Raw genomic sequence first — 25,125 nt, 5'->3', positions numbered from 1 at the left:
CACTGGTTTCCCAAGAGGCCCTCCAGTCTCATGCCTTGGTCACATTTGGCTACCCCTTCTGAAATATGCTCCCCTATAGTCAGTTGCCTTCAAAACTCAGCTCAAGTGCCAGGAATCCTTTTCAGAAATAGACACCCTTCTAAGTGAGTAAGGTACTCTGTGGTCAATGGGCTTCTCATCTCATAGCAATACCTTGCTCTTTGCACATTTGCCTTCTCTACTGACCCCAGGGCTGGGCCTTGTGGTTTGTGTTTTATCTCTTTGCTAATAGAGAGATGCGTAATTAGCCTCAAATGAGGCTTGTTGAGTAAATGACTAAATGCCCACTCCATTTTCCTCCTAAGGTCCAGATGCTTGCTTCTTAGCCCAGAGGTTTCCAGGTCTGAGAGTACCCACCAGAGTCTCCATTAGGGCCCTAAATTGACCCTGGCATCTGCCTGTTTTCCCTCCCCAGGCTAACTGAAGTTTCAAGGTCAAGAGGAAACTTCTGCCTGTACAACTAGAGAAGCTAAAGAGGTGAGGCAGGGAGGGGATTTGCATTCATTTAAGTCTAGTTTGGTAAAGCAAAAGAAGCAAGCCATCTCTGGTTAGAAAGACTCTTGGACCCAGGATGTGTGGGCTGCTTCAGCCCCTTTCTCTGTTTATTTTAGTCCTATTCTCCGCCCTCCACCTCTGAGTCATGCTGACAACTTCCCTCTCTGCTTCTATTCTCCTGACTACCTCTCTGCTCACTGGCCCCTCTGTACCTTTGTCCAGTTCCCTCAGTGGCTGAGGAATTCAGAAGCCCATATCTTACCTTCCAGTCATGACCATGATCAGGACCTTCCTCCTGTTGATGGGTAAGTGGTGGGCTCCAATGAAGAGACGTGAGAGCATTGGGGTCCAGATAGGGAAAGAGCTGAGAATGTACATGTTTTGGACGCAGACATTAGGGGAGGGATCTGGAGTTACACAGGGCTTGGTATCTGGAGTTTTTGGAGGGAGAGGGAGGGGACAGTTGCCTGAACAATCTAGAGATTTCCCAAGTAGGTAGAACAAGTCAACCTTGTGCTCTGTTCACAATGTCACCTTGGCCCAAGTTTTCCTGGACTCTTTCTCCTAGAAGCCCCAGGGTGGCAAAGGAGTTAGAGTCTGGGTGTTTCTCTGTGAAAATGGAGAATTGAAACTTTCCAGAAAGCCAATGAGTGAAGAGCTGTCTCTGGACTTCCTGCAGGAGAGAAGCAGGACTGGGGGAAGCCTGAGCCTAAGAGTTCAGAAGTCCAGGAGACACTAGGGCATTGGACCTGGAGAGGAGAGCAAATCTGGGGTCTGGGGAGATGGAATAGGAGGAAGACCCTTCTTCAGAGCTTCTCTTCTCACCTCACTTTCCCAGGCTTGGCTTCTTCTCTCTGTTTCAACTTGGACACAGACCAGCCAACAACCTTCCTTATGGAGAGTGCTGGGTTTGGATACAGTGTGGTCCAGTATGCCAACTCCTGGTGAGGACTGGGTGGTGACTGGCTTTTGGTTCTCATCAACTCCTTTCCATGCACAAAGTCCTATCCTTCCCCATGATTCTCTTCTCCAGTGCCCGGTGTAGAAATTCTCTTAGGGATATGAGAGTTGTACTGAAAGCAGGTACTGTCTTGCCATCTTGATGATTACAACTAACATTTATTGAGCACTTTCTAAGTGCCCAGCACTGTGCCAAGCATGCTTTATGTGATCACTGATTTATTTTATTTAAAAATTTTAAATTTAAATTCCAGTGTAGTTAACTTATAGTGCTATATTAGTTTCAGGTGTAAAATAGAGTGATGCAAAATTCCATACATCATCTGGTGCTCATCACAAAAAATGCATTCCTTTTAATTTATTTGTTGTTTAATTATATCCAAGTTAGTTAGCATATGGTGCAACAATGATTTCAGGAGTAGATTCCTTAATGCCCCTTACCCATTTAGACCATCCCCCCTCCCACAATGCCTCCAGTAATCCTCTGTTTGTTTTCTATACTTAAGAGTCTTTTATGTTTTGTCCTCCTCCCTGTTTTTATATTATTTTTGCCTCCCTTCACTTACGCTCATCTGTTTTGTATCTTAAATTCCTCATATGAGTGAAGTCATATGATATTTGTCTTTCTCTGACTAATTTATCTTAGCATAATACCCTTCAGTTCCATCCACATAGTTACAAATGGCAAGGTTTCATTCTTTTTGATTGCCCAGTAATACTTCATTGTATTTATATACTACATCTTCTTTTTTTTTTTCAATATATGAAGTTTATTGTCAAATTAGTTTCCATACAACACCCAGTGCTCATCCCAAAAGGTGCCCTCCTCAATACCCATCACCCACCCTCCCCTCCCTCCCACCTCCCATCAGCCCTCAGTTTGTTCTCAGTTTTTAAGAGTCTCTTATGCTTTGGCTATACCACATCTTCTTTATTCATTCATCTGTCAATGGACATTTGGGTCCTTTCCATACTTTGGTTATTGTTGATAGCACTGCTATAAACATTGGGGTGTATGTGCCCCTAGAAATAGCACACCTGTATCCCTTGGATAAATACTTTGGATAAATAACGTACTTAAATTTTTAATTTTTTGAGGAACCTCCGTACTGTTTTCCAGAGTGACTGCACCAGTCTGCATTCCCACCAGCAGTGCAAAAGAGATCCTCTTCCTCTGCATCCTCGTCAACATCTGTTGTTGCCTGAGTTATTAATGTTAGCCATTCTCACAGGTGTGAGGTGATATCTCATTGTGGTTTTGATTTGTATTTCCCTGATGATGAGTGATGTGGAGCATTTTTTCATGTGTCGGTTGGCCATCTGGATGTCTTCTTTGGAGAAGTGTCTATTCATGTCTTTTGCCCATTTCTTCACGGATTATTTGTTTTTTGGGTGTTGAGTTTGATAAGTTCTTTGTAGATTTTGGATACTAAGCCTTTATTTGATATGTTATTTGCAAATATCTTCTCCCATTCCATTGGTTCCCTTTTAGTTTTGCTGATTGTTTCCTTCGCTGTGTGGAAGTTTTTTATTTTGATCAGGTCCCAATAGTTCATTTTTGCTTTTGTTTCCCTTGCTTCTGGAGACGTGTTGAGTGAGAAGTTGCTGCAGCCAAAGTCAAAGAGGCTTTTGCCTGCTTTCTCTTTGAGAATTTTGATGGTTTCCTGTCTTACATTTATGTCTTTCATCCAGTTTGAGTTTATTTTTTTGTACGGTGTAAGAAAGTGATCCAGGTTCATTTTTCGCATGTCGCTGTCCAGTTTTCCCCAGCACCATTTGCTGAAGAGACTGTCTTTATTCCATCGGATATTCTTTCCTGCTTTGTCAAAAATTAGTTGGCCATACATTTCTGGGTCCATTTCTGGGTTCTCTATTCTGTTCCATTGATCTAAGTGTCTTGTTTTTGTGCCAGTACCGTACACAACAAATGCACTCCTTAATCGTTATCACCTATTTAACCCATAACCCTACCCTTCTCCTCTGGTAACCATCAGTTTATTCTCTATAATTAAGAATCTGTTGCTTGGTTTCTCTCTCTCTCTCTTTTCTCCTTTGTTCATTTATTTTTTTTCTTAGATTCCACATGAATGAAATCATATTATTGACTTATTTCACTTATTTCACTGACTTATTTCACTTACCATTACACTCTCTAGCTCCATCTATTTCACTGCAAATGGCAAAATGTCATTCTTTTTTATGGCTGAATACATAAGATTGCTGTGATGACTAAATTAGTACTCACCTAGAAATGCAAATCAAAGCTACACTAAGATATCACCTCACACCTGTCAGAATGGCTAAAGTCAACACAAGAAACAACAGGTGTTGGCAAGGATATGGAAAAAAGGACCCCTCATGTACAGTTGGTGAGAATGCAAACTGGTGCAGATATATATATATATATATATATATATATATATGTATATATATACATATATATATAGTGTGTGTGTGTGTGTGTGTGTGTGTATCCCACATCTTCTTTATCCATTCATCAATTGACATTTGGGCTACTTCCATATCTTGGCTACTGTAAATAATCCTGCTATAGACACAGGGGTGCATGTATCCTTTTGAGTTAGTATTTTTGTATTCTTTGGGTACATACCCAAGAGTGTGATTGCTGGATCATACAGTAGTTCTATTTGTAGCCCTTTGAGGAAACTCCATACTGTTTTCCACAGTGACTGCACCAGTTTGCATTCTCACCAACTATACATGAGGGGTCCTTTTTCCATATCCTTGCCAACACCTTTTGTTTCTTGTATTGATTTTAGCCATTCTGACAGGTGTGAGGTGATATCTCCATGTAGTTTTGATTTGCATTTCTAGGTGAGTACTAATTTCGTCATCATAATAATCTTATAAGATAGGTAAGGATCAACTTTTCAAGAAATATTTATTGAGCACTTACTACTAAAGGAGCCAGACATATACAGGAGAACAAAACAGACAAAAACCCCTCCCATGGGTAACTTAAATTGTTATTAATCTCCACTTTGCAAATAAGGACTCTGAGGCTTAGAGATGAAGCAAACTTGCCGAGTGGCAGTCTGGTTCCACTGTCCATATTCTTAACTTCAGTGTTCTTTGTCTTCCTCCCCCCAGGGTGGTGGTTGGAGCCCCCCAGGAGATAAAGGCTGCCAACCAAACAGGTAGCCTCTACCAGTGTGACTATAGAACGGGCAAGTGTGAGCCCATCCGCCTGAAGAGTGAGTCACTGCCTCTCCCTGGGACCCAGGTCCAAACTCCACTGCTCTGGGGACCTGGGGGGAGCACAAAAGATGCACTTCCCAGTTCCAGCTCTGTCTGCAGACCCTTACCCTCAGACAAGCTTCCTGATCCCTTCATAGCCTCTTTGTCCATCACACCCCTTACCATCATGGCTCTATCAAGACCTGAAAGCCCCCTTCACTTTCCAGACCTCCTTGTCTTGCAGGGTTGAGGTGACCCCTGCCCAGATCTTACACAGATCTGAGGGTGACCATGCACATATCTGTCTCCTCAGTCCCCCCAGAAGCAGTTAACATGTCCTTGGGCCTGTCCCTGGCAGCCTCAACCAAACCCTCTCAACTGCTGGTGAGTTACCTGGGTTGCAGAGCTGTCCTGAAGGGAAGAATGGGGACCTGGGGTTAGTGGGGCTGGGGACTTTGGGGAGTGTGAAAATACTGGGTTGGAAGGATGGAATGGAAGCAGGGACAGCCCCTCCCATCAGACACCTCTGTCCTTAGGCCTGTGGCCCCACAGTGCACCATACATGCAAGGAGAACATGTACTTGACTGGGTTCTGTTTCCTGCTGGTTTCCCCTTCCTGGCAGGCCCAGAAGCTCCCGGCTGCCCTGAAGGGTGAGTGTTGGGGGCTACTGGTTCCTTTGAGGAGCCCACACACTTGTGATTGGGAGTGTAGTGGGCCAGAGACACTTTTGCCAGAGTGGATAAAAAAGACATCTGGAAAAAATATGTACTGGATGGTATAGCAGTTCCAGACTTGAGTTGGGTAGTCACTGTATGCTTTCACATCTTGCCACATTACTGTTCCACTTTTCTATGACCTAACCCTCTTGGAGCTTCAGTTTCTTCATTTGTGAGATGGGGATAATGACACCCAACCCTGAGAATGACATAAGATGATCCATGGCCAAGGTTTAGCACATAGTGAGGGCTCAATTAATGTTAGCTGCTATTATTTTTAGGGAGAAGGGAATTTATTTTCAGTCAATACGCCCTGGGGTATAACCAATTTGTGTAACAGAATGGGAAAGAATGATGAAGGCGCAGACAATCTGAGCAGTGTGTGTATGTGTGTGTGTGTCTATGTACATGGATGTATATATGTGTGCATATATATGCACATGCATATGTGCCTGTATGTATATTTACATGAGTGTATATATATGAGTATGTGTGTATATGTGTGCATATGAGTATGCATGGGTTTGTTTGTGCACATGCACAAATGTATGTGTATGTGAATATGTATGCATGAATGTATGTGTGCACACTAGGCCCCTCCCTGGTTTCACATTTCCACTCAAGCCCTTGGGGAAACTGACATCTGGCCACTGAATGGAGTTCTCTTCTAGCACCTCCTAGACTTTGCCCATAGGAATCTGGGCTCCCATAAGAACACCCAGGACACCACTGTCTGGTGGGAACCTCTGGAATGAAAGAGGGAGGCTGGGAGGTCTCTTCTTGGAGAACTGGGAGAGCTTCCTCTTTTTGACCAATTTTGAATACACTCAGGAGGGGAATAGGGGCCCATATTTAAGCTGAGAACAGAAGAGGGCCAGTGTGTGGTTATTTCCAGGGATGACATTAAAAATATTTAACAAAAGCACAGTTTGGCATTGAGTAATGAGGACAGATTCTGGCCAGGGGCTGAAGCAGGCTCCTTTCATTGCTGGATCATGGGGATATGGGAGAGGGAGTGGGATAGGGCTTGGGAGAGGGGCACAGACAGCCAAGGTAGAAGGAGGGGCTCCCCATTTCTTACCATCTGGATTGGAGGAACTTCACTTTTTTATCACCTAGGCTGACTACACAGGTGTGAGCAGCTGAATCACAGATATAGCCTCTTTAGGGACTTAAGGAGGCCAAAGGACCCTATTCTAGGCAGGGGTTAGGGAGGTCCCTGGGTTGGGGGGCAGTGAGTTCTTGTGGCCAGGATGCTGAGGTTCTGGGCTCTGGGAGTGTTCCTTGGAGAACTGGTGCCACTTCCTTTCTCAGAGTGTCCGAGGCAGGAGCAGGATATTGTGTTCCTGATCGATGGCTCAGGCAGCATCTCCTTCAGAGATTTTACCAAGATGTTGAATTTTGTGAAGGCCGTTATGAGCCAGTTCCAGAGACCTAGCACCCAGGTGTGTCCTTGGGGGAGGGAAGGCAAGTGTGCAGGGGCCCTGTGGGAGGTTTGTGGGTGGGGTGCCTGGGGTTTTGGTCAAGTGGCCTTGGCTCCCAGCCCCCTTCAATTCTCCCAGTTCTCTCTGATGCAGTTCTCCCACCATTCCTGGGTGCACTTCACTTTCAAAGACTTCATATACAGCTCAAACCCACTAGGCCTGTTGGATTCGGTACAACAGCTGCGAGGGTTCACTTACACAGCTACAGCCATCCAAATGGTTACGTGAGTCCTCCCTTCTCCGGGGTCCTTCCCCAAAGCATCTGGGTCTTCCTTTAGGCCTCACCTATCTCCACGAGAGAGGGACAGGCTGGGACAGAAATTCAGCCTGTGGTCTCCTCACCAAGCTGGGGGCCTACAGGTGGGACTGGGACCTCCAAGAGAAAGGGTAAACAACTTGTTCTCAAAAGGCATAAGGGACCAGTAGCAGTTCTGTTCACAGGTCTTTGGATCTTCTTCTCTGACAGAAATCAACTGTTCAGTGCCTCAAGGGGGGCCCGAAAAGATGCCTCCAAGATCCTTATTGTCATCACTGATGGTCAGAAACAAGGAGACCCCCTGGGTTATGAGGATGTTATCCCTAGGGCTGAAGCTGCCGGTATCATTCGCTATGCAGTTGGGGTAGGATGTGGAAATGCCCTCCCACCGCTTCCTCCCTTCACTTCCTCTTAAAGCAACTTCCCTTTCTAGGACAAAAACCTCAGCTCTCTCAGCGTCTACTACCTTCAATATGAAAGCTGTGTTCCAGCCTGGGGACCCTGATCCTTTTCTTTAAATTCCCTGATGTTGTCTGAGCCTCATTTTTCTCATCTGTACACAGAGTGTAATAATACTGACCTTGTGGAGTTATCGGGGGATATGCACCCAGCGTGTGGCAGGCATATTAAATTTATTATTATTTTCACTGAGTTTGTCTTTGTTGGGGACAGGTGGGATTGGCTTTTCAAAATCCACATTCCCAGAAAGAATTAAATGACATTGCATCGAAGCCCTCCCATGAGCACATTTTTCAAGTGGAGAATTTTGATGCTTTGAGAGACATTCAAAACCAACTGAAAGAGAAGATCTTTGCCATTGAGGGTAAGTCAGAGATGAAAGTACTCACTTTAGAAGCCATAACCCATAAATGCTTTCCCTTCTTGGACCTGGACCCACTTGTCATAGCCACCAATTCCTCCCTTTGGGTATTAATGTCCAACATTAGATCTTCTAAAGCTGAGATGTCCTTTTCAGACTTGGTAAAGCCTGTATTTCCCCCTGGAACCCTGGTGTCATGTCTTCTTCCAGGTACGCAGACCATAAGCAGTAGTTCCTTTGAATTGGAGATGTCCCAAGAGGGTTTCAGCGCTGTGTTCTCACCTGTGAGTGGGGCTGTTTTCAGGCCACTGATGTAGGAGGTAGGGAGTGGTGGGAGGAGGGAAGGTAAGGATAGGTGTTAGATGAATGAGTGGAGAAAGAGAATTCCAAATAATAAATGGAGTCAGGGGGCACCTGGGTGGCTCAGTCTGTTGTGTGTCCAGCTCTTGATTTTGGCTCAGGTCATAATTTAGCGGTTTGTGGGATTGAGCTCTGTGTATTGGGCTCTGTGCTATTGGCATGGAGACTGCTTGGGATTCTCTTCCTCCCTCTCTTTCTGCCCACCTGCTTCTCGTTCTCTCTCTCTCTCTCTCTGTCTCAAAATAAGTAAACATGAAAAAAGAAAAGTGGAATCAGTGGTAGGCATTGCTTTAGAATAGGCTGTCTTTTTTTGACTCAAACCTGCTTAGCCCTGGAATCCTTTCCTCCCAGGACGGGCCAGTTCTGGGGGCTGTGGGGAGCTTCAGCTGGTCTGGAGGAGCCTTCCTATACCCCCAAAATATGAGCCCCACTTTCATCAACATGTCTCAAGAGAATGTGGACATGAGGGACTCTTATCTAGGTGAGAAAAGGCTGTGATTGGGGGCACAGGAGGGAGATGAACTGCCTGGGAAGGGCAGGAGCTCGGGGAGTAAGGAGGAAGCTTTTATGCTGAGGCCTGCCCCCCTCAGGTTACTCCACTGAGCTGGCACTTTGGAAGGGGGTGAAGATCCTGATCCTGGGGGCCCCCCGCCATCAGCATACTGGGAAGGTTGTCATCTTCACTCAGGCATCCGGGCAATGGAGGCCGAAGGCTGAAGTTGCAGGGACCCAGGTTGGATGTAGAGGAAGCCAGAGTGAAACACGAGGGTGGCAGGGTCTTCAGGGGCAGAGAGGGAGGACAAGGGGTTTTGGGATCCATGGGGGAAGTCCCTGGTGACTGGGGAGAGGAGGGACCTATCCTAGAAGGGGATGCCTCTGACAGAGGTAGGCAGGATGACTTCACACTCTATCCTCCAGATTGGTTCCTACTTTGGGGCCTCCCTCTGCTCTGTCGATGTGAACAGAGATGGCAACTCTGACCTCGTCCTCATTGGGGCTCCACATTACTACAAGCCAACCCGGGGGGGGCAGGTGTCCATGTGCCACTTGCCCCTGGGGGTAAGTGTCTGATGAGACCTGGGCTGGGTGGGACCTGGGTGTGGGGTGGAGGGGTTGCCTGGTTGGGTCCTGACACTTGTTTTGTTCTTCAGAGAGCTAGATGGCAGTGTGAGGTCATTCTCTGTGGGGAGCAGGGCCACCCCTGGGGCCGCTTTGGGGCAGCCTTGACAGTGCTGGGGGATGTGAATGGGGACAAGCTGACAGATGTGGCCATTGGGGCCCCAGGAGAGCAGGAGAACCGGGGTGCTGTCTACCTATTTCATGGAACCTCAGAACTGGGCATCAACCCCTCCCACAGTCAGGTGAGGACTGGTCGCAAATTCTGTTGTTACAACCACCTCCTCCTTGCTTCTCCCTGTCTTCTGCACTGCCACCAAGAAAATTCTCCTTTTCCTTATCTTGCTTCCTTTGCCTAGCCCTGGGCACCTTGTAGGCAGCAAGGAAAATCTGGAACTTTAGATACGGACACATTGGTATGTTCCCTGTTTCTATGAGGACTTGATTCTTTTTTTTTTTAATATGAAATTTATTGTCAAATTGGTTTCCATACAACACCCAGTGCTCAACCCAACAGGTGCCCTCCTCAGTACCCATCACCCACCCTCCCTTCCCTCCCACCCCCCATCAACCCTCAGTCTGTTCTCAGTTTTTAAGAGTCTCTTGTGTTTTGGCTCCCTCCCTCTTTAACCTCTTTTCTTTTCTTCCCCTCCACCATGGTCTTCTGTTAAGTTTCTCAGGATCCACATAAGAGTGAAAACGTATGGTATCTGTCTTTCTCTGTATGGCTTATTTCACTTAGCATAACACTCTCCGGTTCCATCCACATTGCTACAAAAGGCCATATTTTATTCTTTCTCATTGCCACGTAGTATTCCGTTGTGTATATAAAATTTCTTTTATCCATTCTTTATCCATTTTCTTTATCCATTCATCAGTTGATGGACATTTATGTTCTTTCCATAATTTAGCTATTGTTGAGAGTGCTGCTATAAACATTGGAGTACAAGTGCCCCTATGCATCAGTACTCCTGTATCCCTTGGGTAAATTCCTAGCAGTGCTATTGCTGGGTCATAGGGTAGATCTATGTTTAATTTTTTTTCAACGTTTATTTATTTTTTGGGGGGGACAGAGAGAGACAGAGCATGAACGGGGGAGGGGCAGAGAGAGAGGGAGACACAGAATCGGAAACAGGCTCCAGGCTCCGAGCCATCAGCCCAGAGCCTGACGCGGGGCTCGAACTCACGGACCGCGAGATCGTGACCTGGCTGAAGTCGGACGCTTAACCGACTGCGCCATCCAGGCGCCCCTATGTTTAATTTTTTGAGGAACCTCCACACTGTTTTCCAGAGCGGCTGCACCAGTTTGCATTCCCACCAACAGTGCAAGAGGGTTCCCGTTTCTCCACATCCTCTCCAGCATCTATAGTCTCCTGATTTGTTCATTTTGGCCACTCTGACTGGCGTGAGGTGATATCTGAGTGTGGTTTTGATTTGTATTTCCCAGATGAGGAGCGACGTTGAGCAGCTTTTCATGTGCCTGTTGGCCATCTGGATGTCTTCTTTAGAGAAGTGTCTATTCATGTTTTCTGCCCATTTATTCACTGGGTTATTTGTTTTTCGGGTGTGGAGTTTGGTGAGCTCTTTATAGATTTGGATACCAGCCCTTTGTCCGATATGTCATTTGCAAATATCTTTTCCCATTCCCTTGGTTGCCTTTAGATTTGTTGATTGTTTCCATTGCAGTGCAGAAGCTTTTTATCTTCATGAAGTCCCAATAGTTCATTTTTGCTTTTAATTCCCTTGCCTTTGGAGTTGTTTCAAGTAAGAAATTGCTGCAGCTGAGGCCAGAGAGGTTTTTTTTCCTGCTTTCTCCTCTAGGGTTTTGTTGGTTTCCTGTCTCACATTCAGGTCCTTTATCCATTTTGAGTTTATTTTTGTGAATGGTGTAAGAAAGTGGTCTAGTTTCATGCTCCTGCATGTTGCTGTCCAGTTCTCCCAGCACCATTTGTTAAAGAGACTGTCTTTTTTCCATTGGATATTCTTTCCTGCTTTGTCAAAGATGAGTTGGCCATACATTTGTGGGTCTAATTCTGGGGTTTCTATTCGATTCCATTGGTCTATGTGTCTGTTTTTGCACCAATACCATGCTGTCTTGATGATGACAGCTTTGTAGTAGAGGCTGAATTCTGGGATTGTGATGCCTGCCGCTTTGGTCTTCTTCAAAATTACTTAGGCTACTCGGGGCCTTTTGTAGTTCCATACAAATTTTAGGATTGCTTGTTCTAGTTTCGAGAAGAATGCTGGTGCAATTTTGATTGGGATTGCATTGAATGTGTAGATAGCTTTGGGTAGTATTGACATTTTAACAATATTTATTCTTCCAATCCATGAGCATGGAATGTTTTTCCATTCCTTTATATCTTCTTCAATTTCCTTCATAAGCTTTCTAAAGTTTTCAGCATACAGATCTTTTACATCTTTGGTTAAGTTTATTCCTAAGTATTTTATGCTTCTTGGTGCAGTTGTGAATGGGATAAGTTTCTTTATTTGTCTTTCTGTTGCTTCATTGTTAGTGTATAAGAATGCAACTGATTTCTGTACATTGATTTTGTATCCTGCGACTTGGCTGAATTCCTGTATCAGTTGTAGCAGACTTTTGGCTGCATCTATCAGGTTTTCCATGTATACTATTATGTCATCTGCAAAAAGTGAAAGCTTGACTTCATCATTGCCAATTTTGATCCTTTGATTTCCTTTTGTTGTCTGATTGCTGACGCTAGCACTCCCAACACTAATAACAACAGCGGTGAGAGTGGACATCCCCCTGTGTTCCTGATCTCAGGAGGAAAGCTCTCAGTTTTTCCCCATTGAGGATGATATTAGCTGTGGGCTTTTCATAATTGGTTTTTATGATGTTTATGTATGTTCCTTCTATCCCTACGTTCTCGAGGGTTTTTATTAAGAAAGGATGCTGAATTTTGTCAAATGCTTTTTCTGCATTGATTGACAGGATAATATGGTTCTTATCTTTTCTTTTATTAATGTGATGTATCACATTGATTGATTCGGGAATGTTGAACCAGCCCTGCAGCCCAGGAATGAATCCCACTTGGTCATGGTGAATAATTCTTTTTATATGCTGTTGAATTCGATTTGCTAGTATCTTGTTGAGAATTTTTGCATCCATATTCATCAGGGATATTGGCCTGTAGTTCTCTTTTTTTTTTCTGGGTCTCTGTCTGGTTTAGGAATCAAAGTAATGTTGGCTTCATAGAATGAGTCTGGAAGTTTTTCTTCTGTTTCTATTTTGGAAAAGCTTGAGAAGGATAGGTATTATCTCTGCTTTAAATGTGTGGTAGAATTCCCCAGGGAAGCCATCTTGTCCTGGACTCTTATTTGTTGGGAGATTTTTGATAACTGATACAATTTTTTCGCTGGTTATGGGTCTGTTCAAGTTTTCTATTTCTTCCTGTTTGAGGTTTGGAAGTGTGTGGGTGCTTAGGAATTTGTCCATTTCTTCCAGATTGTCCAGTTTGTTGGCATATAATTTTTCATAGTATTCCCTGATAATTGCTTGTATTTCTGAGGGATTGGTTGTAATAATTCCATTTTCATTCATGATTTTATTTGGGTCATCTCCCTTTTCTTTTTGAGAGGCCTGGCTAGAGGTTTATCAATTTTGTTTATTTTTTCAAAAAACCAACTCTTGGTTTCATTCATCTGCTCTACAGTTTTTTTAGATTCTATATTGTTTATTTCTGCTCTGATATTTATTTCTGTTCTTCTGCTGGGTTTGGGGTGTCTTTGCTGTTCTGCTCTATTTCCTTTAGGTGTGCTGTTAGATTTTGTATTTGGGATTTTTCTTGTTTCTTGAGATAGGCCTGGATTGCAATGCATTTTCCTCTCAGGACTGCCTTCGCTGCATCCCAAAGCATTAGTATCATTGTATTTTCATTTTCATTTGTTTCCATATATTTTTTAATTTCTTCTCTAATTGTCTGGTTGACCCATTCCTTCTTTAGTAGGGTGTTCTTTAACCTCCATGCTTTTGGAGGTTTTCCAGACTTTTTCCTGTGGTTGATTTCAAGCTTCATAGCATTGTGGTCTGAAAGTATGCATAATATGCTTTCAATTCTTGTATACTTATGAAGGGCTGTTTTGTGGCCCAGTATGTGATCTCTCTTGGAGAATGTTCCATGTGCACTTGAAAAGAAAGTATATTGTGTTGCTTTGGGATGCAGAGTTCTAAATATATCTGTCAAGTCCATCTGATCCAATGTCTCATTCAGGGCCCTTGTTTCCTTATTGATCCTGTGTCTAGATGATCTATCCATTGTTGTAAGTGGAGTATTAAAGTTTCCTGCAATTACCACATTATTATCAATAAGGTTGCTTATGTTTGTGATTAATTGTTTTATATATTTGGGGGTTCCCGTATTTGGTGCATAGACATTTATAATTGTTAGCTCTTCCTGATGGATAGACCCTGTAGTTATTTTATAATGCCCTTCTTCATCTCTTGTTACAGCCTTTAATTTAATTCTAGTTTGTCTGATATAAGTATGGCTACTCCAGCTTTCTTTTGACTTCCAGTAGCATGAATGGACCTGACCTCTTCAGATCTAAAATGAGTCTCTTGTAGACAGAAAATAGATGGGTCTTGTTTTTTTATCCATTCTGATACGCTATGTCTTTTGTTTGGAGCATTTAGTCCATTTACATTCAGTGTTATTATTGAAACATATAGGTTCAGAGTCATTTGATGTTTGTATGTTTTATGCTTGTAGTGATTTCTCTGGTCTTTTGTGGTTCTTGCATCATTTCACTCACAGAATCTCCCTTAGGATCTCTTGTAGGGATTGTTTAGTGGTGATGAATTCCTTCAGTTTTTGTTTGTTTGGAAAAACCTTTATCTCTCCTTCTGTTCTGAATGACAGACTTGCTGAATAAAGGATTCTCAGTTGCATATTTTTTCTGTTCATCACATTGAAGATTTCCTGCCATTCCTTTCTGGCCTGCCAAAGTTCAGTAGATAGGTCTGCGACTATTCTCATGTGTCTACCTTTGTAAGTTAGGGCCTATTTAGCATTAGCTGCTTTCAGAATTTTCTCTTTATCCTTGTATTTTGCCAGTTTCACTATTTTATGTCATGCAGAAGATCGATTTAAGTTATGTCTGAAGGGAGTTCTCTGTGCCTCTTAGATTTCAATGCCTTTTTCCTTCCCAAGATCAGGGAAATTCTCAGCTATGATTTGTTCAAGTACACTTTCAGCCCCTTTCTCTCTCTCTTCTGGAATTCCTATTATACAGGTATTGTTCCATTTCATTGCATCACTTAGTTCTCTAATTTTCACCTCATAGTCCTGGATTTTTTAATCTCTCTTTTTTTCAGCTTCTTCCTTTTCCATAATTTTATCTTCTAATTCACCTATTCTCTCCTCTGCCTCTTCAATCCGAGCTGTGTTCGCCTCCATTTTATTTTGTACCTCATTTATAGCATTTTTTTTTTAGCTCTCATGACTGTTTCTTAGTCCCTTGATCTCTGTAGCAATAGATTCTCTGTTGTCCTTTATACTTTTTTCAAACCCAGCGATTAATTTTATGATGATTATTCTAAATTCTTTTTCTGTTATATTGCTTAAATCATTTTTGGTCAATTCATTAGCTGTTGCTATTTCATGGAGTTTCTTTTGAGGAGAATTCTTCCATTTCGTCATTTTGGATAGTCTCTGGAGTGGCGCAGAACTGCAGGGCACTTCCCCTGTGCTGTCTGGAGTAACTTGAGTTGGTGGGTGGGGCCACAGTCAGACCTGATGTCTGTCCCAGCCCACCGCTGGGGCCACAGTCAGACTGGTGTGTACTTTATGTTCCGCTCTCCCAGGGGCAGGACTCACTGTGGAGTGGTGTGGCCCCTGTCTGGGCTACTTGCACACTGCCAGGCTTGTGGTGCTGCTTTGATGGGATCTGGCATATTAGCTGGGGTGGATCCCGTAGGTGTACAGGGGCGGGAGGGGCAGGCTTAGCTCACTTTGCCATCAGTGTTCCCCTGCACAAGGGGCCCTGCAGCACTGGGAGGGAGGCAGGCAGACCCGTCAAAGGGATGGATCCACAGAAGCACAGCATTGGGTGTTTGCGTGGTGCAAGCAATTTCAGTGACAGGAAATGGTTCCCTTTGGAATTTCGGCTGGGGGATGGGAGGGAGAGATGGCGCTGGCCAGTGCCTTTGTTCCCTGCTGAGCTGAGCTCTGTGTTCCAGGGCTCAACACCTCTCCCTCCTGGTGTCCTCTCACCCTCCTGCTCTCTGAGCCGAGCTGGTGACTTATAACATTCCAGATGTTAAGTCCCACTGGCTGTCAGAACTCATGCAGTCTGGCCCCTCTGCTTTTTCAAGCCAGACTATGGGATTCCACCTTGCCAGGCAGGCTGCCCCTCCACGCCCTGGCTCCCTCCCACCAGTCCGTGTAGCACGCACCACCTCTCTACCCTTCCTACCCTCTTCTGTGGACCTCTTGTCTATGCTTGGGTCTGGGGAGTCCGTTCTGCTAGTCTTCTGGTGGTTTTCTGGGTTATTTAGGCAGATGTGGGTGGAATTTAAGTGACCAGCAGGACGCAGTGAGCCCAGCGTCCTCCTATGCCACCATCTTCTCCTCTGTAAATCTAGGACTTGATTCTTGAGTGAGCTCTCTATCCAGACCTGTTAATCCCCCAGCAGCTTTACAAGGTATATAAGCCAGGCATTAGCAAACCTACGTTGGAGATGAAATCTGGGGCATGGAGAAAATCAGTGATTTGTCCAAGGTTTATAGTGGATTAGGAATGGTGATGAGGGAGGCTTCAATTTCCTGACTTCTAACCCAGTGCCGGCTCTCTTGGTGGCTCCCTGTTGCCAGTTTAGGTCGGGCTGCCTCTGTGTGCCTGTCTATTCACCCCTTCTCCTTTGATGCTTTATGACTATTTCCTCATGTCATTAGTAATCCTGCCAAATATCTGTCTAGCAGGAGTACTTTATCCATGGGGCAGTTTCTCCTGAAAAGGGAGGGTTTCTTTTCATGGCAAAAGTTAAAGAAACCCTCAATTAAAAAATAGGCAAAGGATTTGAATAGACATGTCTCCAAAGATGATATACAAAGGACAAATATGCACATGAAAAGATGTTAAACATCATTAGTCATCAGTCATCAGCAAATCAAAACCACTGTGAGATACCATTTCACAGCCACTGGCATGGCTAGAATAAAAAGATAGATCATAAGTAGTGTTGGTGAGAATGTTGAATGTTTGGTATCCTTAAACACTGCTGGTGTGAATGTAAAATGCTGCAGCTACTTTGGAACACATCTGGCAGTTCCTCAAAAGGTTATACGTGGAGTTACCTTATGACTCAGCAATTCCACCCAAGAGAATTGAAACCCTATGTCCACACAAAAAGTTATACATCAATGTTCATAGGGGCATTATTCATAATATCCAAAAGATGGAAATAATCTAAATATCCATTAACTGATGAGCAGATAAATTCTGTTGTAAATAAATACCTATATGATGGAATATTACTTGGCCATGAAAGGAATGAAATACTAGTATTTTCTACAACATGGAAAACTTGAAAACATAATGCTTGAAAACAATGCTAAGTAAAAAGAAGCCAGAAACAAAAGGGCACATATTGTATGATTCCATTTATATGAAATGTCCAGAATAGGTAAATCCACAGAGATAGAAAGTAGATTGGGGGTTGTCAGGGACTGGCAATGGAGGAAAATGAGGAACATGGGTGTGGGTGATAAGGGGTATGGGTTTTCTTGGGGGGTGATCAAAATGTTCTAACATTGATTTGGTGATGGTAGCATAACTCTGAGAACATCCTAAAACCACTGACTTGTATGCTTTAAAAGAGTAAATTGTATGGTGTGTGAATTATATCTCAAAAAGCTGTTACAACAAAAATGTCAAAGAAGGTCTCTACAGTTCTGTTACTTCCCAGCTACATGGTCTTAGTCATTACAATCTCTCTGTGTTCAGTTTCCTCATCTGTAAAATGGTGATAATAAGAGAACCAACCTCACTTGGCTGCTTCTGTGAGGATTAAATGAGTTAGTACATATAGAGTACATACATAGTATAAATATACACATGTGCCTGGCATATAATTGGTGTTACAGTATTATAATCAACTATTGTTAATACAGTTTAACTGTGGGAGGTGTTCTAAATAACTTGGAAATTTTTTTTTAAGTTTACTTATTCATTTTGAGAGAGAGCAAGAGTGAGGGTGTGCTAGTAGTAGAGGGGCAGACAGAGAGAGGTAGAGAGATAATCCCAAGCAGGTTCTGCACTGCTACAAGCTGGCAGATCATGACCTGAGCTGAAATCAGGAGTCAGACGCTTAATCTACTGACCCACCCAGGCGCCACTAAAGAACTTGGAAGTTTAAGAAGAGGGTGAAAGGCTTTGTTGACAATAACACCAGATGTCAAGAAACTGCATTCATTCCACACCACCTGTTTAACTTCACGTTGCTACAGCTGCTTAGAAGCATATCTATGAAAAATCTCAATTGCAAATATCACTTGAGTTATACCCAAGAGGGTATAAGGACTCTAAGAGGAGACCTTTCCAGATTTGCTGGCCCACCATGATTTTCCTCCTTCTCACCATGATGTATCCCACAACATACTTGACTGGGAAGGACTTACCCTATTCCCACTGGGCCCCACACAAACCTGAGGATATGGTGGTAAGATCAGTTTTCTTGAGCATGAAGCCATTTGGCTGGGTTTGTATATCACTTCCTGCCTCTTCCTTTCTAGACATCCTTAGTAATTGGTAAATTACTCTTTATTTAATATGACTATGCTTAATGTCTGCCAGTCCCAGCAGTGTCCAGAGATTTTAAAGGACACATTCTTCAAGGGATTTGTCATTACAGGGGAATGGAAATAAAAGAGAAGGAATGCACAGGGGAGGCAAGTTTCCAGAGCATTTTCTTATGGGTACAGCCACTTCCCATCCCTTGTCCTCTGAAGAGATATGGTCGCCCTTGGGAGCAAAAAGCGGCCTTGGGCATGGTGTCAGAGGATCTGATTTCAGATATGGAGCTGATCTCTTAAAGATCATATGGCCTTGGCACTGTCCGAAAAGTAGGAGGTGGGGTCAGATGAGCTCTGAGGTCCCATTTAGCCCTAATACTCATCATAATCAGTAACTGACTAGTGACTTTTCCAGGTGCTGTTCAAAGAACTATATGCATTAATTCATTTCCTACTCACAGCTAAACTCTGAGGTATTATTATCCCCATATGAAGCATGAGGAAACTGAGGCACAGTAAGATCAGATCCTGGCCCAAGGCCTCATACTCATGAGTGGAAGCTCCATAATTGAACCTGAGACTAAGTAAATTAATGAATGTATGAGACCCAGGTCGCCAGGCCAGACTTTCAATCACCATGTCTTCACTTATGTCTTAGGGATCTTTCCTTTTCTTTAGTCATCATTGCCCCACCCCACCTCCTCTTTTTAAGTACTTCTGGTGACATCTTTTCACTACTCACCTCTTCTTTCTGTCTCCCACATTCATACCTTCCTGTTCCTCTTGTTGCTAATTTCCAACTCGTTTCCCTCACCCTCAACTTGACTTGCCGTTCCCTTTCTCACCAGCGGATCTCAGGCTCCCAGCTCTCCCCCAGCCTCCAGTATTTTGGGCAGTCACTGAGTGGGGGTCAGGACCTTACCTTGGATGGACTGGTGGACCTGGCTGTGGGGGCCCAGGGGCAGGTGATGTTGCTAAGGTGAGAAAGCCTTTCTCAGACACTTCCAGATGGTATCCTAAGTCCACGTAGGACTCCAGCCGCCCAATCCCCATCCCACGTTGTCTTCCTGGGATCAAGGGCCTGCCATCAGCTCAGTTTTCCACTCATAGGACCAGACCTGTGCTCAGGGTGTGGATGAATATCCAATTCACATCTTCAGAGATTGCCAGGTCTGTGTTTGAATGTCGGGAAGAGACAGCCTCTGTCAAGGCACTGGGTGATGCCAACGTCTGCCTTCGTATTTATGAAAGTCCCAAGAATCAGCTGGGTGAGTCCTCTCCTCTTTGGCCCAAGAAACCCTGACACTTGGAATCCCTCAGCTCAGGACTCCTGTCTCCTGCCTTGAACCTTGTCCACCTGAGGAATTTCTGGCTCTCTCATCTCTCCTTATCCCCTCCTTTCCCCTGCAGGTGACATCCAAAGCTCTGTGACCTTTGACCTGACCCTCGACCCTGGCCGCCAGAATCCCCGTGCCATCTTTGAGGAGACAAAAGCCCGGAATCTGACTCATGTCCGAGTCCTTGGGCTGAGACAGTACTGTGAGACCGTGAGGTTGCTCCTCCTGGTAAGGGGACTTTGAAGTCCTGGGGATGGCAGAGATTCTGAGGCTGGCAGTGGGCTGGGCAGGGAAAGAACAGAGTGTGTTCTGATTCTCACTGTGGTTCAGCCCCAGCACAGCACCTGGCATACAGGAGGTGCATAACATTGTTAGCTGAATGAGTGAGTGAGCAAACGAATAAATGGATGGGTCACTTGTAATTGCTGAGGCTACATAGCTGGATTTTAGGATAGAACCACTGCTTTAGAGAGCTATGGGTTGATGTACTGGGATTCTTTTAGGAACTGCTTCTCTGAGACAGGCCTTGTCTGAGGCACTGGGGACACAGCATGATCATGGGAAACTCTAGGGGAAGGCCACAAGCAATCAAGTTCCTAGATAATAGATGTCAGATAGTGATGAATGCTATGAAGAAAGATAAAGTCGGGGCACCTGGGTGGCTCAGTCGGTTGAGCATCTGACTTCGGCTCAGGTCATGATCTTGTGATTCATAAGTTTGAGCCCTGTGTCAGGCTCTGTGCTGACAGCTCAGAGCCTAGAGCCTGCTTTGGATGCTGTGTCTCCCTCTCTCTCCCCTCTCCCACTTGCTCTCTCTCTCTCTCTCTCTCTCAAAAAAAAAAAAAAAGAGAATAAACATTTAAAAAATTAAAAAAAAAGGATAAAGTCAGGGAGGAGAGCAGAGAAGGTATTGGGGAGACCTCTTGAGCAGGTAGAGTTTGGGAAGATCCTGAATAGAATGAGTGAGCTGTGTAGGAGGCTGGGGGTAGGGAATTCAAGGCAGAAAATAGGCAAAGCAGAGGTTCTGCATGGTGGAATTATAGTCATTGCGCACAGATTTTACATTTTACAGATGAGGGAAGAGGACACAGCTAGTGACTGTGAGGATGCATTCCTTAGCTACTGCTGTTTTCAATGTCCATTCTCTAGGCCTGTGTGGAGGACTCAGTGACCCCCATCACCTTGCGTCTCAACTTCTCCCTGGTGGGCAAACCTATCCCTTCCTTTGGAAACCTCCAGCCTATCTTGGCTGTGGATGCTCAGCGATACTTCGTGGCCTCTGTGAGTCCTGGTACTGGAATCTTCCAGAAAAGAGTGGAGGGTGTGGGTGTGGACTCCAGAACTTGGGGAAAATGTCACTTTGCCTTCCCTTTCAGCTTCCCTTTGAGAAGAATTGTGGAACTGACCATGTCTGTCAGGATGACCTTGGCATCTCCTTTGACTTCTCAGGGTGAGCTACCACTCCTTAGACCTGCCCTGGTTCCCCAACCCCTCTTCTTGAACCTGGAGCTCCTGCTCTGGCTCTTCCTAACATTTCTACCCTGTGCTCAGAAACAGACAACCTGTACCCCATTTCTTCCCTACTTCCTCACTCTGTGTTTTATCCCCAGACCATTTCTAGCCCCAGTCCCAGAATTATCTCCTGCCCTCTACCCCAACAACTAGCTTGAAGACTCTGGTGGTGGGGAGTACCCTGGAGCTGAATATGAAAGTGACAGTGTGGAATGATGGTGAAGACTCCTATGGAACCACAATCACCTTCTTCTACCCTCCAGGGCTGTCTTATCGTCGTGTGGCAGGGAGCCAGGTATCTGGGGAAGAAAGCAGCTGATGGCTGGGGGTCAGCAGAGACTCCTGTGCTTGGTTTAGAGCTCAGGCAGGTGCCACCATTGCTTAGCAGCCTCTTGTAAGCCAAGAGGACTGGGGTGATCATAGTTGGATGAATATGGTTATATTGCTGGAGCTTGCCTTGGCTCATGCTGTATTCAACTCTGGGTATTGTATTTTAGAAATACTATCAGAAATTAATTCCCACAAGGCTGCAAATGTGGAGAGAAAGGGGACCCTGCCTTAAATTTCTTTGTTTTCCACACCATATAAGTATTCCTCTTTAAATAAAACATCTTGGCCCTCAAATAGTTTAAAACACTGTTCTGTAGAAGAAAGAGTTGAATTTATTGGTTTCTATAGATCAGGGCTTTGGATAATTTGGTAATAAAACCTCAGTCTGTATGCCTAGTGCACAGCAAAGCCAGTCACTGAGACATTGAATATGCAGCATGGGAAGGGTTTATTCGAGAGGCAGCCCAACCAGGAGATGGGAAAGCCAGCCTCAAATCCACCTTCTCTAAGGGGGAGAGTCAGAGATTTTTAAGGCAACAAACAAAAAAAGAGTCTGGCTATAGGGGAGAGGAGCTACATGACTTCAAAATCAGATAAAGGAAATTAATAAGTAGGGGAAGGTTGAAGTCATTTTGTCATCTGTGCCTGCGAGAAGCTTCTGCATATGTTTTCATGCAATCCACAACCAGAGATTGGTGTCCATAATATGATCTGAGAATAGGGTTTTAGGCCCTTCTATGTCAAAAGTTCATACATTGGACATATGTGCATTCTCAGAGACAGTCAGTGGTCATGACTGGTTCTGGTCAGTTTCTTTTCCTTTTTAAAGCTTTTATTTATTAATTAAAAAAGTTTAAATGTTTATTTATTTATTTTTATTATTTATTTTTTATTAAATATAATTTATTGTCAAATTGGTTTCCATACAACACCCAGTGCTCATCCCAACAGGTGCCCTCCTTAATGCCCATCACCCACTTTCCCCTCTCCCCCAACCCCCATCAACCCTCACTTTATTCTCAGTATTTAAGAGGCTCTTATGGTTTGCCTCCCTCCTTCTCTGTAAATTTTTTCCCCTTCCCCTCCCCCATGGTCTTATGTTAAGTTTCTCAGGATCCACATATGAGTGAAAACATATGGTATCTGTCTTTTTCTGACTGACTTATTTCACTTAGCATAATACCCTTCAGTTCCATCCACGTTGCTGCAAATGGCCAGATTTCATTCTTTCTCATTGCCAAGCAGCATTCCATTGTACATATAAACCACATCTTCTTTATCCACCTGTCACTTGATGGGCATTTAGGATCTTTCCATAATTTGGCTATTGTTTCCATAATTTGGCTATATAGCACCCATAAAAGCTGCTGTATGGGTACATGTGCCCCTATGCATCAGCACTCCTGTTTCCTTTGGATAAATTCCTAGTAGTTCTGTTCCTGGGTTGTAGGGTAGTGCTATTTTTAATTTTTTGAGGAACCTCCACACTGTTTTCCAGAGTGGCTGCACCAGTTTGCATTCCCACCAACAGTACAAGAGGATTCCCGTTTCTCCACATCCTCGCCAGCATCTGTTGTTTCCTGAGTTGTTAATTTTAGCCACTCTGACCAGTGTGAGGTGGTATCTCAGTGTGGTTTTGATTTGTATTTCCCTGATGATGAGTGGTGTTGAGCATCTTTTCATGTGTCTTTTTGCCATCTGGATGTCTTCTATGGAAAAGTCTCTATTCATGTATTCTGCCCATTTCTTGATTGGATTATTTATTTTTTGGGTGTTGAATTTGGTAAGTTCTTTATAGATTTTGGATGCTAAGCCCTTATCTGGTATGTCATTTGAAAATATCTTTTCCCATTCTGTCTGTTGCCTTTTAGTTTGGTTGATTGTTTCCTTTGTAGTGCAGAGCTATTTATCTTGATGAGGTCCCAATACTTCACTTTTGCTTTTAATTCTCTTGCCTTTGGAGATGTGTCAAGCAAGAAATTACTGCGGCTGAGGTTAAAGAGGTTGTTGCCTGTTTTCTCCTCTAGAGTTTTGATAGTTTCCTGTCTCACATTTAGGTCTTTCATTCATTTTGAGTTTATTTTTGTGTATGGTGTAAGAAAGTGGTCCAGTTTCATTCTTCTGCATGTTGCTTGCTGTCCAGTTCTTCCAGCACCATTTGTTAAAGATACTGTCTTTTTTCCATTGGATACTCTTTCCCGCTTTGTCAAAAATTAGTTGGCCATACATTTATGGGTCAAATTCTGGGGTCTCTATTTATTCCATTGGTCTATGTGTCTGTTTTTTGTGCCAGTACCATACTGTCTTGATGATTACAGCTTTGTAGTAGAGCCTAAGTCTGGGATTGTGATGCCCCCCGCTTTGGTTTTCTTTTTCAACATTACTTTGGCTATTTAGGGTCTTTTCTGGTTCCATACAAATTTTGAGATTGTTTGTTCTAGCTTTGAGAAGAATGCTGGTGCAATTTTGATTGGGATTGCATTGAATGTGTAGATAGCTTTGGGTAGTATTGACATTTTGACAATATTTATTCTTCCAATCCATGAGCATGGAATGATTTTCCATTTCTTTGTGCCTTCTTCAATTTCCTTCATAAGCTTTCTATAGTTTTCAGCATACAGATCTTTTACATCTTTGGTTACATTTATTCCTATGTATTTTATGGTTCTTGGTGCAATTGTAAGTGGGATTGAAGTCTTGATTTCTCTTTCTGTTGCTTCATTATTGGTGTATAGAAATGCATCAGACTTCTGTACATTGGTTTTGTACCCTGTGACTTTGCTGAATTAATGTATCAGTTCTAGCAGCTTTTTGGTGGAGTCTTTCCGGTTTTCCATGTGGAATATCAAGTCATCTGCGAAAAGTGAAAGCTCAACTTCTTTGCCAATTTTGATGCATTCTATTTCATTTTGTCATCTGATTGGTGATGCTAGAGTTTCCAACACTATGTTAAACAACAGTGGTGAGTGTAGACATCCTTGTCGTGTTCCTGACCTCGGGGGAAAGGCCTCAGTTTTTCCCCATTGAGGATTATATTAGCTGTGGGCTTTTCATATATGGCTTTTATGATGTTCAGGTATGTTCTTTCTTTCTTTCTTTCTTTCTTTCTTTCATTATTTTTATTTATTTATTTATTATTTTATTTTATTTTATTTTTTTATTTTTTATTTTTATATGAAATTTATTGACAAATTGGTTTCCATACAACACCCAGTGCTCATCCCAAAAGGTGCCCTCCTCAATACCCATCACCCACCCTCTCCTCCCTCCCACCCCCCATCAACCCTCAGTTTGTTCTCAGTTTTTAACAGCCTCTTATGCTTTGGCTCTCTCGAACTCTAACCTCTTCTTTTTTTTTTTTCCTTCCCCTCCCCCATGGGTTCCTGTTAAGTTTCTCAGGATCCATATAAGAGTGAAACCATATGGTATCTGTCTTTCTCTGTATGGCTTATTTCACTTAGCATCACACTCTCCAGTTCCATCCACGTTGCTACAAAAGGCCATATTTCATTTTTTCTCATTGCCACGTAGAATTCCATTGTGTATATAAACCACAATTTCTTTATCCATTCATCAGTTGATGGACATTTAGGCTCTTTCCATAATTTGGCTATTGTTGAGAGTGCTGCTATCAACATTGGGGTACAAGTGCCCCTATGCATCAGTACTCCTGTATCCCTTGGATAAATTCCTAGCAGTGCTATTGCTGGGTCATAGGGTAGGTCTATTTTTAATTTTCTGAGGAACC

The 25,125-nt window shown here is 43.6% G+C and overlaps 1 protein-coding gene across 2 annotated transcripts in view; it reads left to right on the top strand.

The window, feature by feature from the left end:
- Positions 1–615: 615 nt before the first annotated feature.
- The window catches only part of LOC122471410 (integrin alpha-X-like), a 50,348-nt gene continuing 25,838 nt past the window's right edge, over positions 616–25,125 (top strand). Inside the window, exons 1-20 of one of the 2 annotated variants that reach the window (XM_043559958.1) lie at positions 616–839; positions 1,373–1,478; positions 4,606–4,709; positions 5,006–5,076; positions 5,229–5,343; positions 6,724–6,854; positions 6,972–7,117; positions 7,360–7,513; positions 7,822–7,972; positions 8,180–8,253; positions 8,681–8,810; positions 8,920–9,062; positions 9,248–9,388; positions 9,481–9,690; positions 19,047–19,177; positions 19,309–19,466; positions 19,609–19,763; positions 20,685–20,816; positions 20,912–20,985; positions 21,201–21,342. In XM_043559958.1, the coding sequence (XP_043415893.1) occupies positions 806–839; positions 1,373–1,478; positions 4,606–4,709; positions 5,006–5,076; positions 5,229–5,343; positions 6,724–6,854; positions 6,972–7,117; positions 7,360–7,513; positions 7,822–7,972; positions 8,180–8,253; positions 8,681–8,810; positions 8,920–9,062; positions 9,248–9,388; positions 9,481–9,690; positions 19,047–19,177; positions 19,309–19,466; positions 19,609–19,763; positions 20,685–20,816; positions 20,912–20,985; positions 21,201–21,342 (2,502 nt within the window). In that variant the 5' untranslated portion in view covers positions 616–805. The remainder of the gene's footprint in view (positions 840–1,372; positions 1,479–4,605; positions 4,710–5,005; positions 5,077–5,228; positions 5,344–6,723; positions 6,855–6,971; positions 7,118–7,359; positions 7,514–7,821; positions 7,973–8,179; positions 8,254–8,680; positions 8,811–8,919; positions 9,063–9,247; positions 9,389–9,480; positions 9,691–19,046; positions 19,178–19,308; positions 19,467–19,608; positions 19,764–20,684; positions 20,817–20,911; positions 20,986–21,200; positions 21,343–25,125) is intronic. The other variant, XM_043559957.1, reaches the window with a different exon arrangement.

The sequence above is a fragment of the Prionailurus bengalensis genome, chromosome E3 (genome assembly GCF_016509475.1).
Source record: "Prionailurus bengalensis isolate Pbe53 chromosome E3, Fcat_Pben_1.1_paternal_pri, whole genome shotgun sequence".
In the NCBI taxonomy this organism is placed as follows: Eukaryota; Metazoa; Chordata; class Mammalia; order Carnivora; family Felidae; genus Prionailurus; species Prionailurus bengalensis.
The sequence above is the reverse complement of the archived record's forward strand: the minus strand, read 5'-3'. Positions and strand labels throughout refer to the sequence as shown.